The 15,821-nt window shown below is 45.0% G+C and overlaps 1 protein-coding gene across 21 annotated transcripts in view; it reads right to left on the bottom strand.

Moving 5' to 3' along the window:
* The window catches only part of eps15l1a (epidermal growth factor receptor pathway substrate 15-like 1a), a 305,470-nt gene that overhangs the window by 195,305 nt on the left and 94,344 nt on the right, over nt 1–15,821 (bottom strand). For all 21 annotated transcript variants that reach the window (XR_007039479.1, XR_007039480.1, XR_007039478.1 and 18 more), the window contains one exon: nt 2,858–3,015. Coding sequence is in view for 16 of the 21 variants with exons in the window: in XM_047373747.1 (XP_047229703.1) it covers nt 2,858–3,015 (158 nt within the window). In the remaining 5 variants the exon portion in view is untranslated. The remainder of the gene's footprint in view (nt 1–2,857; nt 3,016–15,821) is intronic.

Here is a 15,821-nt window from a genome sequence, read left to right on the forward strand (position 1 = left end):
AGTTTTCATTGTGTGGCAGAAAAGTAAAAACCTACATAATATGTCTTTTTACTCATCTCAATAGTTCATTTATTTTGAAAAAGAGAATCTGTCAAACTTGACATCATCAATCAGTGCTGGTCATTGGTTAATCAGCTGTCACTGTGAAATTATATTGGTCAATTGTAAACGCGCAAAATGCTGTTAAGAGTTCATCTAAAATACACTGAGGTGCATGCCTTTACTTTGTTAAGCTTGGGGAGACTTGATATTGAGAGACAGCATCATGCTGAAGGAGGAAAATACAAACAATATCCAGAAAACTAAAACCAGACCAGCACCACACCACTTCCCAACTGGATCTGGTGCTGGTCAGACATTTTTGGAGGCAAAAAAAGGACACCCATTGCCAAATCTTTTCCAAAATTTAAATAAAAACAAGATATATTTATGCTTTTAGCCTTGTTTTTCTTGGCATTATGCTGCAAAATTTGTAAATTAAATAAATTAATTTTCTGCTATGCATAGCAATCAAGGTAGACTAACTGAATCAGGTGAGAAAACACTATACATTATTTGAGTGTTTTCTGACAAAATTGAAAAATTAAACTAACAATAAACCATTACCAATATTAATACAGTATAACTCACCACACTTTCATGTTGCACAACTTAAGACCTACTTTTTATTTTAAACCACAAAACTACTATAGGTATTAATGTTAACACTGTGTCTATTATTATGCTAATAAAATCAAATAGGCAGCTAAGTAACATTTTCCTATTTATTCATATTTTTTTATTTGCTGCTCTATATCATAGAGCATTATATGTAGCCTTTAACATATATTAGCCTGTAATGTTAACTACCTTGAAAAACAATTCCTCAGATGTTGGAGTGGAAATGCTTGCACGAAAAGAGCTCTTTGAGTAAAAGTAACATTCACCTATACAGAACAGAGTTTGGCCAGCATGCTGCAATTATAAAATATTGTATGTTTGTTTCTATTTTCAACACTTTATTGTTAGTTACTAAACATTCAAAAAATGGTTGTGGCCATACTTTTCTTTTCATCTTCAGACTTTTTATCAAAAATAACTAAGTGAAATTAGTGAAATGGTCTAATTTGTCTGTTTGAATATTTCAGGAGGCAAGGCATTTGTTTGTTTTGGCATTTGTTTTCGTCCCTCGGTCTAGCCGGCCTCACCTGTGTTGGAGTCATCCATTTTGGTAGCACAGTTGAACATGCGCAGCTCAACAGACATCGCAGCTCTGACGTCACCCGGGATTAGAAAACTTGCGGAAAATAAACATTCGTTGCCATTTCCAGCGTGTCTCACGGGACAACACAACGGAGGTGCATATCTAGAGAGACAAAAGCTCGCAGACGAACGTTTTCTCCACACAGTCATTCCCGGAAGAGCTTGAAGGCTGGAAATCTGTCTGATACAAGAAGGTCAGAAGATTCATATACCGATCGAAGACCATTCCGACACCCGGCGCAGGTGAAAAACCCACAGAGGTTTTATTTCCAAGGAGATGAGTTTTCCTCCTTGTGATTCAGTCAACTAAACGGTTCTTCATATTTTCCCCTCCTGGACGGATGAGGAGTTTACCGTTTTTCTTTGAGTTGATGACGGACGCGTCACCCCCCCCTCGTTTTTCTTCAGACCTGACCAATCCTCAACCGGTGGAGAGAAAAAATCAATGTCCAAGCCAGTAGTTAATCCAAGGCATCAACATGTTGCAAGCTATACTGATTGAAGTGTTTTATGCTGAGTGTTTGATTTGCTGTGAGGCTGAATCGTGCTGCATGGGTCATGTTTTTGTCTGGTTGATCCCAAATCAGCCAGGAGTTAGTACTTGGACTTTTAAAGTTTTTCCATTCAAAGTAAATGCAGTCTGGGTCTCGCGACCTGACCACTTCTTTGTCCCAGTTTTATTACTGGAGTTTTTCCACTGAGTTTCCGCCCCAGAGTTTTATGACCCTTTGTTCGAGATTTGGGGCAATCAGCTGCTAGAGGGTAAGGGCACACAGCCCACTGTCTACAAGCTGATCGCCACTAACGAGATACTAGCACACCAGGAGGGCTTCTCTTTCCAAGTTAACCCAAATTGCACATTTTGTCCATAAAACTGCTGGTTTGATCTTCATAGACACTCAATGCGCATATATTTTCTTTTATTATTATTGTTAGGTAGTTTTTATCACCTTTGTGTAGAATAGTGCTTGTTGGTGAAGGTTTTTGGACCAGAATGGTGGTATATCAGAATTATATGGCTTCAATAAATATTCATTTATATAATTAAGAGAAGCGTTTGTGTTTATTTTGTGCAAAAGTGATTTATCTGTCAAAACGAGGTCGAAGTTCACCCACCTTCGGTGAAGCGGTTGAATAAACAGTGACATTGTCATTAATGAATAAATAACTAATTGTAATTATTAAGAGCTTTGAGCCCATTATCACAACACCAGAGGACATCTCTGATTTCTATTTGTAAGTAATGATTCTGGTTAAGAAATAATTTTTCTGAATTATGATTTTTAATTACAATGTTTGATAAATATTAATAAATTAATAATCATAATCCCTACACTTGTATGGTAATCACCTCACTGCCACAATGTTTGTGACAGCATTGTTGGGGAAAATTTTAGAATAAAATATGTCTGACTCAAATTCCCAACCATTCATCAAATCTACATCTACATGCAATTGGACAGATTTTCAGGTTTTAAAACAACATTCAAGAAAAACAAACTACAATTTTCCACAGTGGCAATTCCAGTCAGAAAAGCTGGACATAGATAATTAATTTGTCATATATATTTAATGGCATTGATGTGGTGTTGGCAATTACCTAGAGAACCCTTACCAAATATGTGCAAGGATGTTCTGAGAAAGTCCAGATTGAATGAAGATATCCTTTACTTCATTCCCACTGACAAAGCCATCGAGATCAGCATCAGTCTTCAGGAAGATGTCATCATAGCGACCACATTCTGACAATGGCACCACCCAGTTCAGTGAATGCTAAAACATGGGGACACACATAAATCTTAATATTTTGTAAATTATAAATGATAATCAGACTAATATTCTATTAAAGTTTTTTTTTTTTCTATTTTCATACCTAGACCAAAACAATGACAACATTTGCTAACCACATTCTCAACAGCATTTCAATAAGAAAAGTCTTGCAAGTATTTCCACTACAATGACTTAAAGCTTGACATTTTTTCTCTGCTGATTTACATGGATAATGCTGCTAATAAATTCCACTAACTTGACTTGGAGAAACCAGGTTAGGGGATGAGTACAAGTAGGGCAAAAATATATTGTTTGAATATCCAAAGCAATAAATTATTAACATTATTTGACTATAATGTGATAAAAACACTACTTCAGAACTCAACTTTTATCAATATTAAACCGAGACAAGAAGAGCAGCCTTCTTTAACAATGAATACATTGACCAAATTAAATATGTGCAGTATTTTGGTTATGTCTGCTGCAATGTGGTGCAGGGGTCTGGAATGGGGGTCATTACATCTTTACAACATGCTGTGCAGGAAGACGCAATGTGTTTGCTTGCCTTTAGGTATCCTGTGTGCCCTTATTTGGGGCAACGGCAAGTCAATACCAAACGGCCCAATTTCCCTATCATGTCCACTGTAATGTGACACATAAAATAGACTGTATTCTAAAAGAAAAGTGTTGTGGAAAACGTTAATATGTGTATGTTCACAAACACTTTTGGGTTTTAACTAAAAATCTGTTTGTAACCCTCGTTGGTCTGAACGGCTATATTATGAGCTTTTGACCTGCATGGCACCTGTGAGGGCTGCCTTGGACATTGGCACACTAGTCTCGCTCTGAGTCCTCCTGTCCCTTCTGTGAGCTTCTTCCGCTATAAAACAAAGAAAAGAGGGCGGCAAATTTCACCCCTGCAGAAAAGGAAGCTTTCTGATTGCAGGTTGCTACTTGCTGGACATGAGGTAGAAAAAGCCGTGACATATTTGGATGACGGACATGATGGGCAGGAATGGAACAATTCATTCCATTATGATAAGGGTACAGATGTCAGCACTGCTACCTCTCAGCTGAAGAGCCTGGAAACACGCAGCCGCTTCAGCATGTCCAATGTCAGTAACAACTCCATGTCCAGCTGTCGGTGCACTCCTTCTCAAGCTGCTTAGCATCATTCAAAAGGCAGCTGGCCTTAAGATTTTCGCCACCAGAAGCATCACTTTCACAGGACCCATTGGTAAATTGAGGCCCACTGGCCTGAATATTCTGCTGTGCTGATGTAACTGTCAGCAGCTGAACTTGGAAAATTACAGATGCTGGTCCCCACATATGCATGATAACAAAAGTTGAGAGTTTCACTTGGAGGGTCCTGGCATGAGTCTAGACTTTGCTCTTTGTGGTGGCTAACCAACAGCACTTTCAGTATGGGCCTCCATGTGTCCCAGCTGGAGACACTTCCAAGGCGGGTGAAGATGGCATCGGCTCTGACTGGCTTGTGTACATGTGGTCCACAATAGACAATTGTGTGCCAACTCTTAGAGCATTCCTCAGCTAATCTGTAAGTATCGCCAGACAGCTGTTGTGCTAGGTTCACACAAATTTGCTCTCAGTCAGAGCAGTGTACATCCGTAGTATCCTTAACAGAGGAGTGGACATTATGTCCAGAGACAGTCTTTGAAACGAGGACAGCAGCCTCTATCTAAAATTTCTCAGACCCGGGGCTGATCTGCAGTGGATCCGTTTGCTACACAGGAGGACGGGCAGTGCCAGCTGTGGTTCTCGCTGAACCCATGGGAGGATCCATTGTTGGGAGTTGATGCCTACACTAACAGTCCGTGACCAAAGATGCTCCTTCATGCTTTTCCCTCCAGTTCAGGTGATCCTGCAGCTCCTGGATATATTTTGGGAGGAACAGCTGTCAGTGATTCTCACACCCCCTAAGCACAAAGGTGCATCATCGTTCACGTGTCTGCAGCAGCTGTTATGGGGGGAGAATGTGCTCATCCAAGCCGGAGGAGCAACCTGTAGTGACTCAGAGATACAGGGGTTGGACAATGAAACTGGAAACACCTGTCATTTTAGTGTAGGAGGTTTCATGGCTAAATTGGACCAGCCTGGTAGCCAGTCTTCATTGATTGCACATTGCACCAGTAAGAGCAGAGTGTGAAGGTTCAATTAGCAGGGTAAGAGCACAGTTTTGCTCAAAATATTGAAATGCACACAACATTATGGGTGACATACCAAAGTTCAAAAGAGGACAAATTGTTGGTGCACGTCTTGCTGGCGCATCTGTGACCAAGACAGCAAGTCTTTGTGATGTATCAAGAGCCACGGTATCCAGGGTAATGTCAGCATACCACCAAGAAGGATGAACCACATCCAACAGTATTAACTGTGGACGCAAGAGGAAGCTGTCTGAAAGGGATGTTCGGGTGCTAAGAGGAAGAGGTCTCACATCCTCTGTCCCTGGCACTCTAATGTTACTTTGTGCGCATGGTTACACTGCTTTGCTCCCAGGGTCTGTCTGTGCATTAGAAAGATAATTGTGCAGGATGTCTTCTGTCTGTTCAGCACTTCTCACACTGGTTGTGGCCTATTTTTCCTCTAGACTGGATCCTCCAAAGAAGCTCAGAGATCACTCGCCCAGAGGATATTCAGTCTCCACTGAAAGCAGTGGAGGACATCAGAACTCTCAGAGTACTGACAGAATAATTATTTAATTTTGCTTTAATATTGGTGAGCTCTTGGCTTGAGTTCATGTCTTCGTCTTTTGTCACTGCAGTTGTATTATATCCAGTCTCCCTCTGGGCAGCAATTATACCCATCTGCTGTTCTGTTTTAGGTACACACGGGTTGTTATGCATGATTCAGCTGCTGATTTATATTATGTTCTGTCTTTATACTTGTAGTGGAAAATTCTGAAAATACCTGTGCAATGTTGCCTGATACTCTGCTTGAACTGCCTCTCTCTGCTGTTGCCTTGCAGAGAGGAAATAGCTCTCTCCGGGTAGTGTAGTAGTCAATAAAGACTATCAAATACAGATTCCTGCCTCAATTTAGTAAAGCTGACACAACCTATAATTGTATACGTAATCTCTTGCATCCAAACTCATTTTCGGCCAATATACAAGGGCTTGTACTCGCTTGTATGTTTTATATCATCCAAGGTGCCTGATAGGGGATTGTCATGGAGTAGCTCCTGCCTGAAGGATAAAGGAATCTAGATTTGATGTAGAGTTTTACGGGATAGATGGGTCACTCTGCACACTTTATCTTCCACAATAGTGAACTTAGTTGTGGGACTTTCAATAATTGCTCCTGTTTCAATTATCTTTTCATACAGGTTCTGAACACATGATCCAGCTCCTGTGCTTTCCAGATCTGTGATCCTAATGTGTGATTAGTAGATGTTGTGAGGTATCCTTCATTGAGCGAAACACAGCAGCACAAGTGGGTGATTGATTAAGGTTTACTGGTGCTCTTGATAGGGCATCTGGCACTGCATTGTATCTGCCTAAACGATATTCTACTGTAATGAGGAACTCTTGAAGACGAAGAGCCCAACGGATCAATCTTGTGCAGGGTTTTGTAGTTTAAAAGACTCAGACAAGGGAAAAGAGTGCTCAGTGAAAACAGTGAAATGCCATCCTTCCGGATAATATAGCCATTTTTCCAGAGCCCATACAACAGCAAGAGACTCTTGTTCTGTGGTAGAGTAATTTATTTCTGCTTTATTTAGTGTGCAACTGGCAAAGGCAAGAACCTGTTCTGTGGAATTCGGCATCCTCTTCTATTCCAGCGGAGACAATGTGACCCAGAAACTTCAGTGAGGTACAGAAGAATTGGCTCTGTTTCATGTTTACTGTTAAGTTTGCCATCTGTAGTTTGTCAAAAACAGCTTGTAGGTCGAACATGTGCTGTTCTGGTTTGGTGGAATAAACAATGATATTGTCTAAGAAGACAAAGCAATGGTTTCCTCTTAGGTCTCCTAGAACCACAGTGGGGAGAACAACTATTTGATACACTGCCAATTTTGCAGGTTTTCCTGTAGTTCTTGACGAGGTTTGCACACGCTGCAGCAGCAATTCTGGACCACTCCCCCATACAGATCTTCTCCAGATCCTTCAGGTTTTGAGGCTGTTGCCGGGCAATATGGAGTTTCAGCTCCCTCCAAAGATTTTCGATTGGTTTCAGGTCTGGAGACTGGCTAGGCCACTCCAGGATCTTGAGATGCTTCTTATGGAGCCACTCCTTAGTTGCCCTGGCTGTGTGCTTCGGATCATTGTCATGCTGAAAGACCCAGCCATGACCCATCTTCAATGCCCTTACTGAGGGAAGGAGGTTGTTGACTAAGATCTCGATACATGGCCGCATCTATCCTCCACTCAATACTGTGCAGTCGTCCTGTCCCCTTTGCAGGAAAGCATCCCCAAAGAATGATGTTTTACCTCCATTCATCACAGTAGGGATGGTGTTCTTTGGGTTGTACTAATCCTTCTTCTTCCCCCAAACACGGTTTAGACCAAAGAGCTCTATTTTTGTCCCATCAGACCACATGACCTTCTACCATTCCTCCTCTGGATTATTTAGATGATCATTGGCAAACTTCAGATGGACCTGGACATGCGCTGGCTTGAGCAGGGGGACCCTTTGTGCGGTGCAGGATTTTAATCCATGGTCTTCTTTGAGACTGTGGTCCCAGCTCTCTTCAGGTCAATGACTAGGGCCTGCTGTGTAGTTTTGGACTGATCCCTCACCTTCCTCATGATCATTGATGAAGTTGGAAGCTTGTGTACTTTGAAGTTAGACCTTTTTGACGCAAATTGCGTTTGGTCTGAATGCACCATAACAGCATCATGATGCAGCTAAAGACGTGGGAAAATATTATTTTACAACGATGAAAAAATACATCATCTCCAATTTGGAAAGAGTTTGGATGGAAATTTTTAATTAGGATTTTTAAGAGTCCCAGCTCAAGAGATTTCATTAAGGGGACACATTTTCACCTGTTTTGGGATTGCCCGGCCATCTCTAAATATCAAGGTGGCCTTGGAAAAAATTATGAAAGTGGTCATTCCACTAGGGTTTTAAGCTTTATATTTGGGGTTTACGACCGGACACTTGGAAGGGGTATGAACATAAATATATGTATAATATTTTGCTATAAGCTAGCAAGTAAGCAATCACAAGGAGATGGTTGACAAAAGAGCTACCCACAATATATTGCTGGACACAAATATATTTATCTGCCCTTTAATTAAGCATCAGGACTACTTTAAAATCACCAATATCAGTACACCTTCTGACAGCATAGTGGGAATATCTCAAAAATGAATAACTCTTCAATTCCTCTATGTACACAAATACCCATTTAGATCAAGCCGGACATCCTTCAAAATAAAAAGGCTCTTAACTTCTCAACACAGAATAGTTAAGAGGTAAACATTTAGAGGAAAATTAGGTGGAAGAAAATGTAATACCTTTTAATATTTTTGTAGATTCATATGGTACTTATAAAAACTAATTATTGAAATATCACCAAATAAAATCTATTTCCCAGTTCAAATTAAAGACAAAAGAATAAACATAGAACTTCCTCTGGTAATAATTAGCTTCCTTAAACTTCAAATCCCAAATTAACACTCAAACATTTACATAAAACCTTCTAAAGAAGATTTATCAATCTCCCTTTCTTATTATTAAATGTGATGTTAAATCTATCTACCAGTACAAATTTTAAACTAAGCTGGGCTCTGGTTGGGATCCATCTTTCTTGACCTCCCTGGTCCACGTCACCAGGTGGATTGGTGATGTGTCCTCCTTTCCTTGGTCCTTCTGAGTTCCTGACGTTGCGGCAAGCTATTGCCTGCCAGGCATGTTAGGGGCTCTAGGGGGTTTCTCCTGTTTGTACAAGGGGGTCTTACTGCCAGGGGTTCCTGTGGGCACCCAGCTGCAGTGGAGACCGGTCCATGCCCAGAGGTGGCAGCAGTGCTGTGTCAATGGGTTCAATGGCCTATGTCTCTACCTGTCCCTCTTTGGTCTAGGGGCTGCTACTCCTGTGCTTCACTGATTACCTACCTATGTGTAGGTCATATGTCTCCTCTTCTGGAACTGTGTCTGCCTGCCCTTTGGTGCTCTTGGATGCTATGCACTACAAGCCATCTATCGTTCTCACCATTTTAACAACTTTGCACCTCCAGGTAACAAATTCACATACACACACCTAACACAAACACACTTACTTCAACACTCATCAGAATCAGAATCAACTTTATTGGCCAAGTTTGTGTGCACAAACTAGGAATTTGACATTGGTTTCCATCACTCTCATCAGTTCAAACAACAGCAATGTGTAAAAACAAATAAAGATAAAGAACAGTACGTACAAATATTCTTTTTTTCTTTTCTTTTGATGTACATATAAGATGGAAGGCAGGTTGAGATTGTAGAATTATGCATATTTGTTAACAGCAGAGTAGATGACTACTCTGGCTATGACGTTTTCATTCTGTGAAAGCAGAGCAAGAACCTGGGGGAAGAAACTGTCTCTGTGGCGGCTGGTTTTTGCCAACTAATGCTCAGTTACGTCGTCCTGAAGTCAAAGGTCTAAACAGTTTGTGTCCAGGATGTGTCGGGTCTGCAGAGATGTTAGCTGCCCTTTTCCTGACCCTAGACCTTTGCCTCCCTTGGATGGAGCCGACCCACCTCCTGTCCGTATGCATATTTGTTACAAGAATGGGGAGAGAACACACCCCTGGGAGGCATCGGTGCTGATACTTCTGGAGCAGGAGAAGATGCTTCCCAGCCTCACCTGATGGTGATGCATTTTTTCAGCATCATTCCAGTTTCTTGGGACTAGGATGATGGTGGAGCATTTAAAACCGGAGCTTTTAACCTCACATAGCACCAGAGACTTGTTAAAGATATGACTGAAGATGGGGGTTAGTTGGTCATCGGCAGACTTTCAGATAGGATTCTGATTCAGATGCTGGTAGACCCTGTTAACATCTTTGATCTTTAGTGCAGGCAGGGGGAGGGAGAAAGGGGTTGTAGAGTTATTGATGGGATCTGCAGGTCAACCCTTTGTGTGAAAGTGAGGTTTGAAAGGCTGGTAATCAAACCTACAAAAGAAACATTTCAGATCCTCAGCCAGGCAGGTGTCATCACAGCATAGGTGCAGCACTCCTATAGTTGGTGATAGTCTGCAAACTCGATCACACTGAAGTGCTGTCATTAGTTGAGAAGCTGTTTTTTTATTTTCTCACTGTAGGATCTTTTAGCTAGTGTGATCTCCTATGTCAGTTTGTATCTTGACTGCTTATACAGGGACTGGTCTCCACTGTGGAAAGCCTTGTCTTTGGTCTGACACAGCCACCTTAAATGTGATGAAAACCGTGGCTTATTGCTGTTGAGAGTGCGAAAGGTGTTGGCCTGCACACGTCCTCACAGAAGCTGATGTATGAAGTCACTACATCAGTTAGTTGGTTTAAATTAGAGGCAGAAGCTTCAAAAACATCTGTGCAATCAAGGTAGTTCTGTAGCATCTGTTTTAACTCCTTAGTCCACTTCTTAACAGTCCGAACGAAAGTTATGACTGTAACTACGGTTCTATGAATCCTGGATGACCGCCAGAAGCGGTGCTTCAAGCAATGAATGATCATTCTTCCACATGCGCAGGTTGCGAATTAATAGCAACAAAGTCACCTGACCTACCAGTGACTCACGTGAGTCTATGTAGTCACATGTCAACTGGAGCTCAATCCCGGGAAAGCTTTTCGAGAGCACGCGGAGACTGAGCGCTTTGGCGGTCATCCGGGATTCATTGAATCAGAATCAGAATCAGAATCAGAAAAGCTTTATTGCCAAGTACGTTTTTGGACATACAAGGAATTTGTTTTGGCGTAGTCGGTGCAATACAGTACAAGTTAAACAGTACAAACATATCTACAATATAATATAAATATAAGTGCACAGTTTTAAGTGAGTGAGAGTAAATATAGAGCAGTATAAGATGCAAGAGCAATACAACAGTGCAGGTGATCATTGTGCAAGTAAAGCAGGAGTCCAAGCTGAGCGTTAATGTAACGCATAGAGTTACAGGTTACAGGTGTCCTGTCAGCAAAAAAAGGGGGGGTGTGGGGGAAAGGGGGAATGTCAGGGTGGTTTCCGGGCTTTGTTAACCAGGCTGGTGGCAGATGGGAAAAAACTGTTCTTGTGGCGTGAGGTTTTGGTCCGGATGGACCGCAGCCTCCTGCCAGAGGGGAGAGTCTCAAAGAGTCTGTGACCGGGGTGGGAGGGATCAGCCAGAATCTTCTCTGCCCGCTTCAGGGTCCTGGAGGTGTACAGTTCCTGGAGCGACAGTAGACTGCAGCCAATCACCTTCTCAGCAGACCGAATGACACGCTGCAGCCTGCCCTTATCCTTGGCTGTAGCAGCGGCGTACCAGATGGTGATGGAGGAGGTGAGGATGGACTCAATGATGGCTGTGTAGAAGTGCACCATCATAGTCTTTGGCAGGTTGAATTTCTTCAGCTGCCGCAGGAAGAACATCCTCTGCTGGGCTTTCTTGATGAGGGAGCTGATGTTTGGCTCCCACTTGAGATCCTGGGAGATGATGGTTCCCAGGAAGCGGAAAGATTCCACAGTGTCAATTGTGGAGTCACAGAGGGTGATGGGGGCAGGTGGGGCTGGGTTCTGCCTGAAGTTCACAACCATCTCCACTGTCTTTAGAGCGTTGAGCTCAAGGCTGTTCTGGCTGCACCAGTCCAACAGATGGTCCACTTCCCATCTGTACGCGGACTCGTCACCATCAGAGATGAGTCCGATCAGGGTGGTGTCGTCCGCAAACTTCAGAAGCTTGACAGACTGGTGACTGGAGGTGCAGCTGTTGGTGTACAGGGAGAAGAGCAGAGGAGAGAGAACACAGCCTTGGGGGGAACCGGTGCTGATGGTCAGGGAGTCAGAGACGTGCTTCCCCAGCCTCACGCGCTGCTTCCTGTCAGACAGGAAGTCAGTGATCCACCTGCAGGTGGAGTCGGGCACACTCAGCTGGGAGAGCTTCTCCTGGAGCAGAGCTGGGACGATGGTGTTGAAGGCAGAGCTGAAATCCACAAACAGGATCCTGGCATAGGTTCCTGTGGAGTCCAGGTGCCGGAGGATGAAGTGAAGGGCTAGGTTGACTGCATCATCTACAGACCTGTTGGCTCTGTAGGCAAACTGCAGGGGGTCCAGGAGGGGGTCGGTGATGTCTTTTAGGTGTGAGAGCACAAGGCGCTCAAAGGACTTCATCACCACAGAGGTCAGGGCGACGGGTCTGAAGTCATTAAGCCCTGTGGTCCTTGGCTTCTTGGGAACAGGGACGATGGTGGAGGACTTGAAGCAGGCTGGCACATGACATGTCTCCAGTGAGGTGTTAAAAATGTCTGTGAAGACTGGAGACAGCTGATCAGCGCAGTGCTTCAGGCTGGCTGGTGAGACAGAATCCGGACCAGCAGCTTTCCGGGGGTTCTGTCTCCTGAAGAGTTTGTTGACGTCCCTCTCCTGGATGGAAAGAGCCGTCCTCGGCGTGGGTAGGGGGCTGGTGGGGGTTGGAGGTGCCAAGGCCCCTCTTGAGGTTGGGGAGGTGGGGGTGGTGGATTGTGGCTGCAGCTGTTGGGGGGCGTCGTGGGAGATGGTTGCAGGACTGTCCCTTTGTCTTTCAAAGCGGCAGTAGAACTCGTTCAGGTCGTTGGCGAGGCGTCGGTCGTTGATGGAGTGGGGGGCTTTCGGCTTGTAGTTGGTGATTTGCTTGAGCCCTTTCCAGACAGACGCAGAGTCGTTGGCTGAGAACTGGATTTGGAGCTTCTCAGAGTACAGTCGTTTGGCCTCTTTCACTGCCTTGCCAAACTTGTACTTGGCCTCTCTGTGTATGTCTTTGTCCCCACTCCTGAAGGCCTCTTCCTTATCCAGTCTTAACCTTCTGAGTTTAGCTGTGAACCAGGGTTTGTCGTTGTTGTAACTCACCCTGGTGCATGATGGTACACAGCTGTCCTCACAGAAGCTGATGTAGGAAGTCACAGCCTCTGTGTACTCGTCCAGACTGTTGGTAGTAGTCCTGAACACATCCCAGTCTGTACAGCCTAAACACGCCTGGAGATTCTCCACAGCCTCACTGCTCCACTTCCTTGTCGTCCTCACAACAGGTTTGCAGAGCTTTAGTTTCTGCCTGTATGCAGGAATCAGGTGGACCATGATGTGGTCGGATTGGCCCAGTGCAGCACGTGGGACGGCGTGATAAGCGTCTCTGATGGTGGTGTAACAGTGATCCAGAATGTTGTCCTCTCTGGTCGGACATTTTATAAACTGTCTGTATTTGGGAAGTTCGTGGGTCAGATTACCTTTGTTAAAGTCACCAGCGACGATTACTAAGGAGTCCGGGTTGGTCCGCTCCACACTCAGTATCTGGTCGGCGAGCATGCGCTGTGCGACCTGCACGTTAGCTTGCGGTGGGATGTAAACACCGACCAGGATGAACGAAGCGAACTCACGGGGGGAATAGAAAGGCTTACAGTTTATGATGAAGGCTTCCAGGTCTGGAGAACAGTGCTGCTGAATCACTGTCACGTCGTTGCACCAACCACTGTTGAGGTAAAAACAGATTCCTCCACCTTTCGCTTTGCCGGAGAGTTCCGTGTCTCTGTCCGCTCTGTAGAGCTGGAATCCTGCCAGCTGCAGCGCAGAGTCCGGTATTAATCCACACAGCCACGTCTCCGTGAAGCACAAAACTGCCGATGAATAAAAGTCCCTGTTTTTCCCCAACAACAGTTGTAGTTCCTCCATTTTGTTGGGAAGTGAGCGCACGTTAGAGAGAAATATTCCAGGTAACGGTGTTCGTAGTCCACGCTGGCGAAGACGTACCAGCACCCCAGCCCGTTTCCCTCTCTTCCGGCGTTTCACCGCGTGAACAAAGGTGAGCGTACCTTTGACCAGAATGTCCAAATATTCCAGAGCAGTAGGCAGAAATGTTGGAAATAACTCCTCTGGTGTAGTAGCCCTGATGTTCATGAGTTCTTCTCTGGTGAGAGAGCTCCGGGTACCATCACAGAAGACCGTTTTAAAGCAAAAAACAAAACAAAACAATGCGCACCAACACGCCGAGGCGACCATCTGCGGCGCCATCTTGTTGAATGTCCTCATTAACAGTAGTTACAGTCGTAACTTTCATTCTATTTCATCCCTACTGACCGATGCCTTCAAGCACTGGATCACGTATACCAACAAGGTCCCGAGTGATCTAACAGAAACCCAAAAGAACACAGTAACAACAGCGACCACACCAACCTGAGCAGCATGCAGAAGGTGGTTGCTCCAGGATGCCCCGTAGGAGATGGGGCGTGGCAACGTTCACCCTGTAAAACCTGGCAAACGTGCTCTGCGCCATCCAGGAAGCTGCCTCACAAATGGCCTCCAAAGGTACCCCGGTCATGGCGGCCCATGTGGTGGATTGGCTCCTGGTGGAGTGACACTGCACGCCACCCGGCAGGGGCTGATCCTGTAAAAAGTAAGCCAGAGAGATCCCCTCCACAATCCAACGTGCCAACCGCTGCCTAGAAAGGGCCTGACCCTTCGAGAGCCAGCAAAACAGATAAAGAGACTGTCAGTTCGATGAACGGGTGCCGTGCAGCGGACATTGTCCTGTCCGAGCGGTCGAGGTGTAAGAGGCTCAGAGGGGGTGCCAGGATTAAAGCGGGAAAGCCAGAGTGGTAGAACACTGCCAGCCACCACAAGCACCTTTGGAACAAAGGAAGCATTAGTCCACAAAGTAACACCGGAGCCATCCAGGTTCCACCGGCAACATGGCTCAGACACAGACAGAGCATGCAGTTCCCCTACCTGCCTAGCAGAGGCCATGGCCAACAGGAAGGCGGTTTTCAGGGAAAGCCACTTGTGATCCACCCCCATAACAAGCTCAAACAGTGGAGACTGAAGGGCCGCAAACACTAGCGACAAATTCGACGCAGGGGCCACAGGGCGCCTAGGTGGCCACAAGTGCCTGGCACCCCTCAGGAATAATGTGAAATCTCCATGTCGGCCAACAGAGCAACCACTGAACCCAACATGCCAACGGGAAATGGCTGCCACATACACCTTCAAGGTGGAAGGGGATTGCCTGAAATCCAGCCACCCTAAATGAAGTTCAGCAAATGGGAAGGACAGCGTATAGGGTCCAGTCCCTTACCACGGCACCAGTCAGCAAAGACAGCCCACTTGACACCATAGATATCCTGCGTGGACAGCGCCCATGCGGGAGTCATGGTGTGGCCCACCTTGCCTCCATAATGGGAGAAGGCAGAGCCTTCCACTGTATAGGCCAAAGCCAGAGCGCAGGCAGCTCAGATCGGTGTGGAGAATCCAGCCCCCCAGCTGGGAGAAGAGATGCCTCCTGGAGGGGCGGTGCATCGGCAAGCCGGAGCAGAGCCTGTGCAGCAGAGGAAACCAGGTCCTTGCCGTCCAAAATGGGGCAGCAAGAGTAACAAGGAACAACGAATACAAGCCAACACCTGCATTCAATCAACTTGCGCGCGAGAAGAAAGAAGGGACTGAGCTCCCGGTGACATGTGACTATATAGACTCACGTGAGTCACCGCTAGGTCAGGTGACTTCGTTATTAATTCTTGACCTGCCCATGCATAAGAATGATCATTCAGTGCTTGAGCACCACCTCTGGCGGTCAGTAGGGATGAAATAGAACCACAGGCTCAGAGGTTTTCAGTTTCTGCCTGTAAGTTGGTATAAGATGAGGGGGGCAGTGGTCAGAGATTTCAAACCTT

The sequence above is a fragment of the Girardinichthys multiradiatus genome, chromosome 9 (genome assembly GCF_021462225.1).
Source record: "Girardinichthys multiradiatus isolate DD_20200921_A chromosome 9, DD_fGirMul_XY1, whole genome shotgun sequence".
In the NCBI taxonomy this organism is placed as follows: domain Eukaryota; kingdom Metazoa; phylum Chordata; class Actinopteri; order Cyprinodontiformes; family Goodeidae; genus Girardinichthys; species Girardinichthys multiradiatus.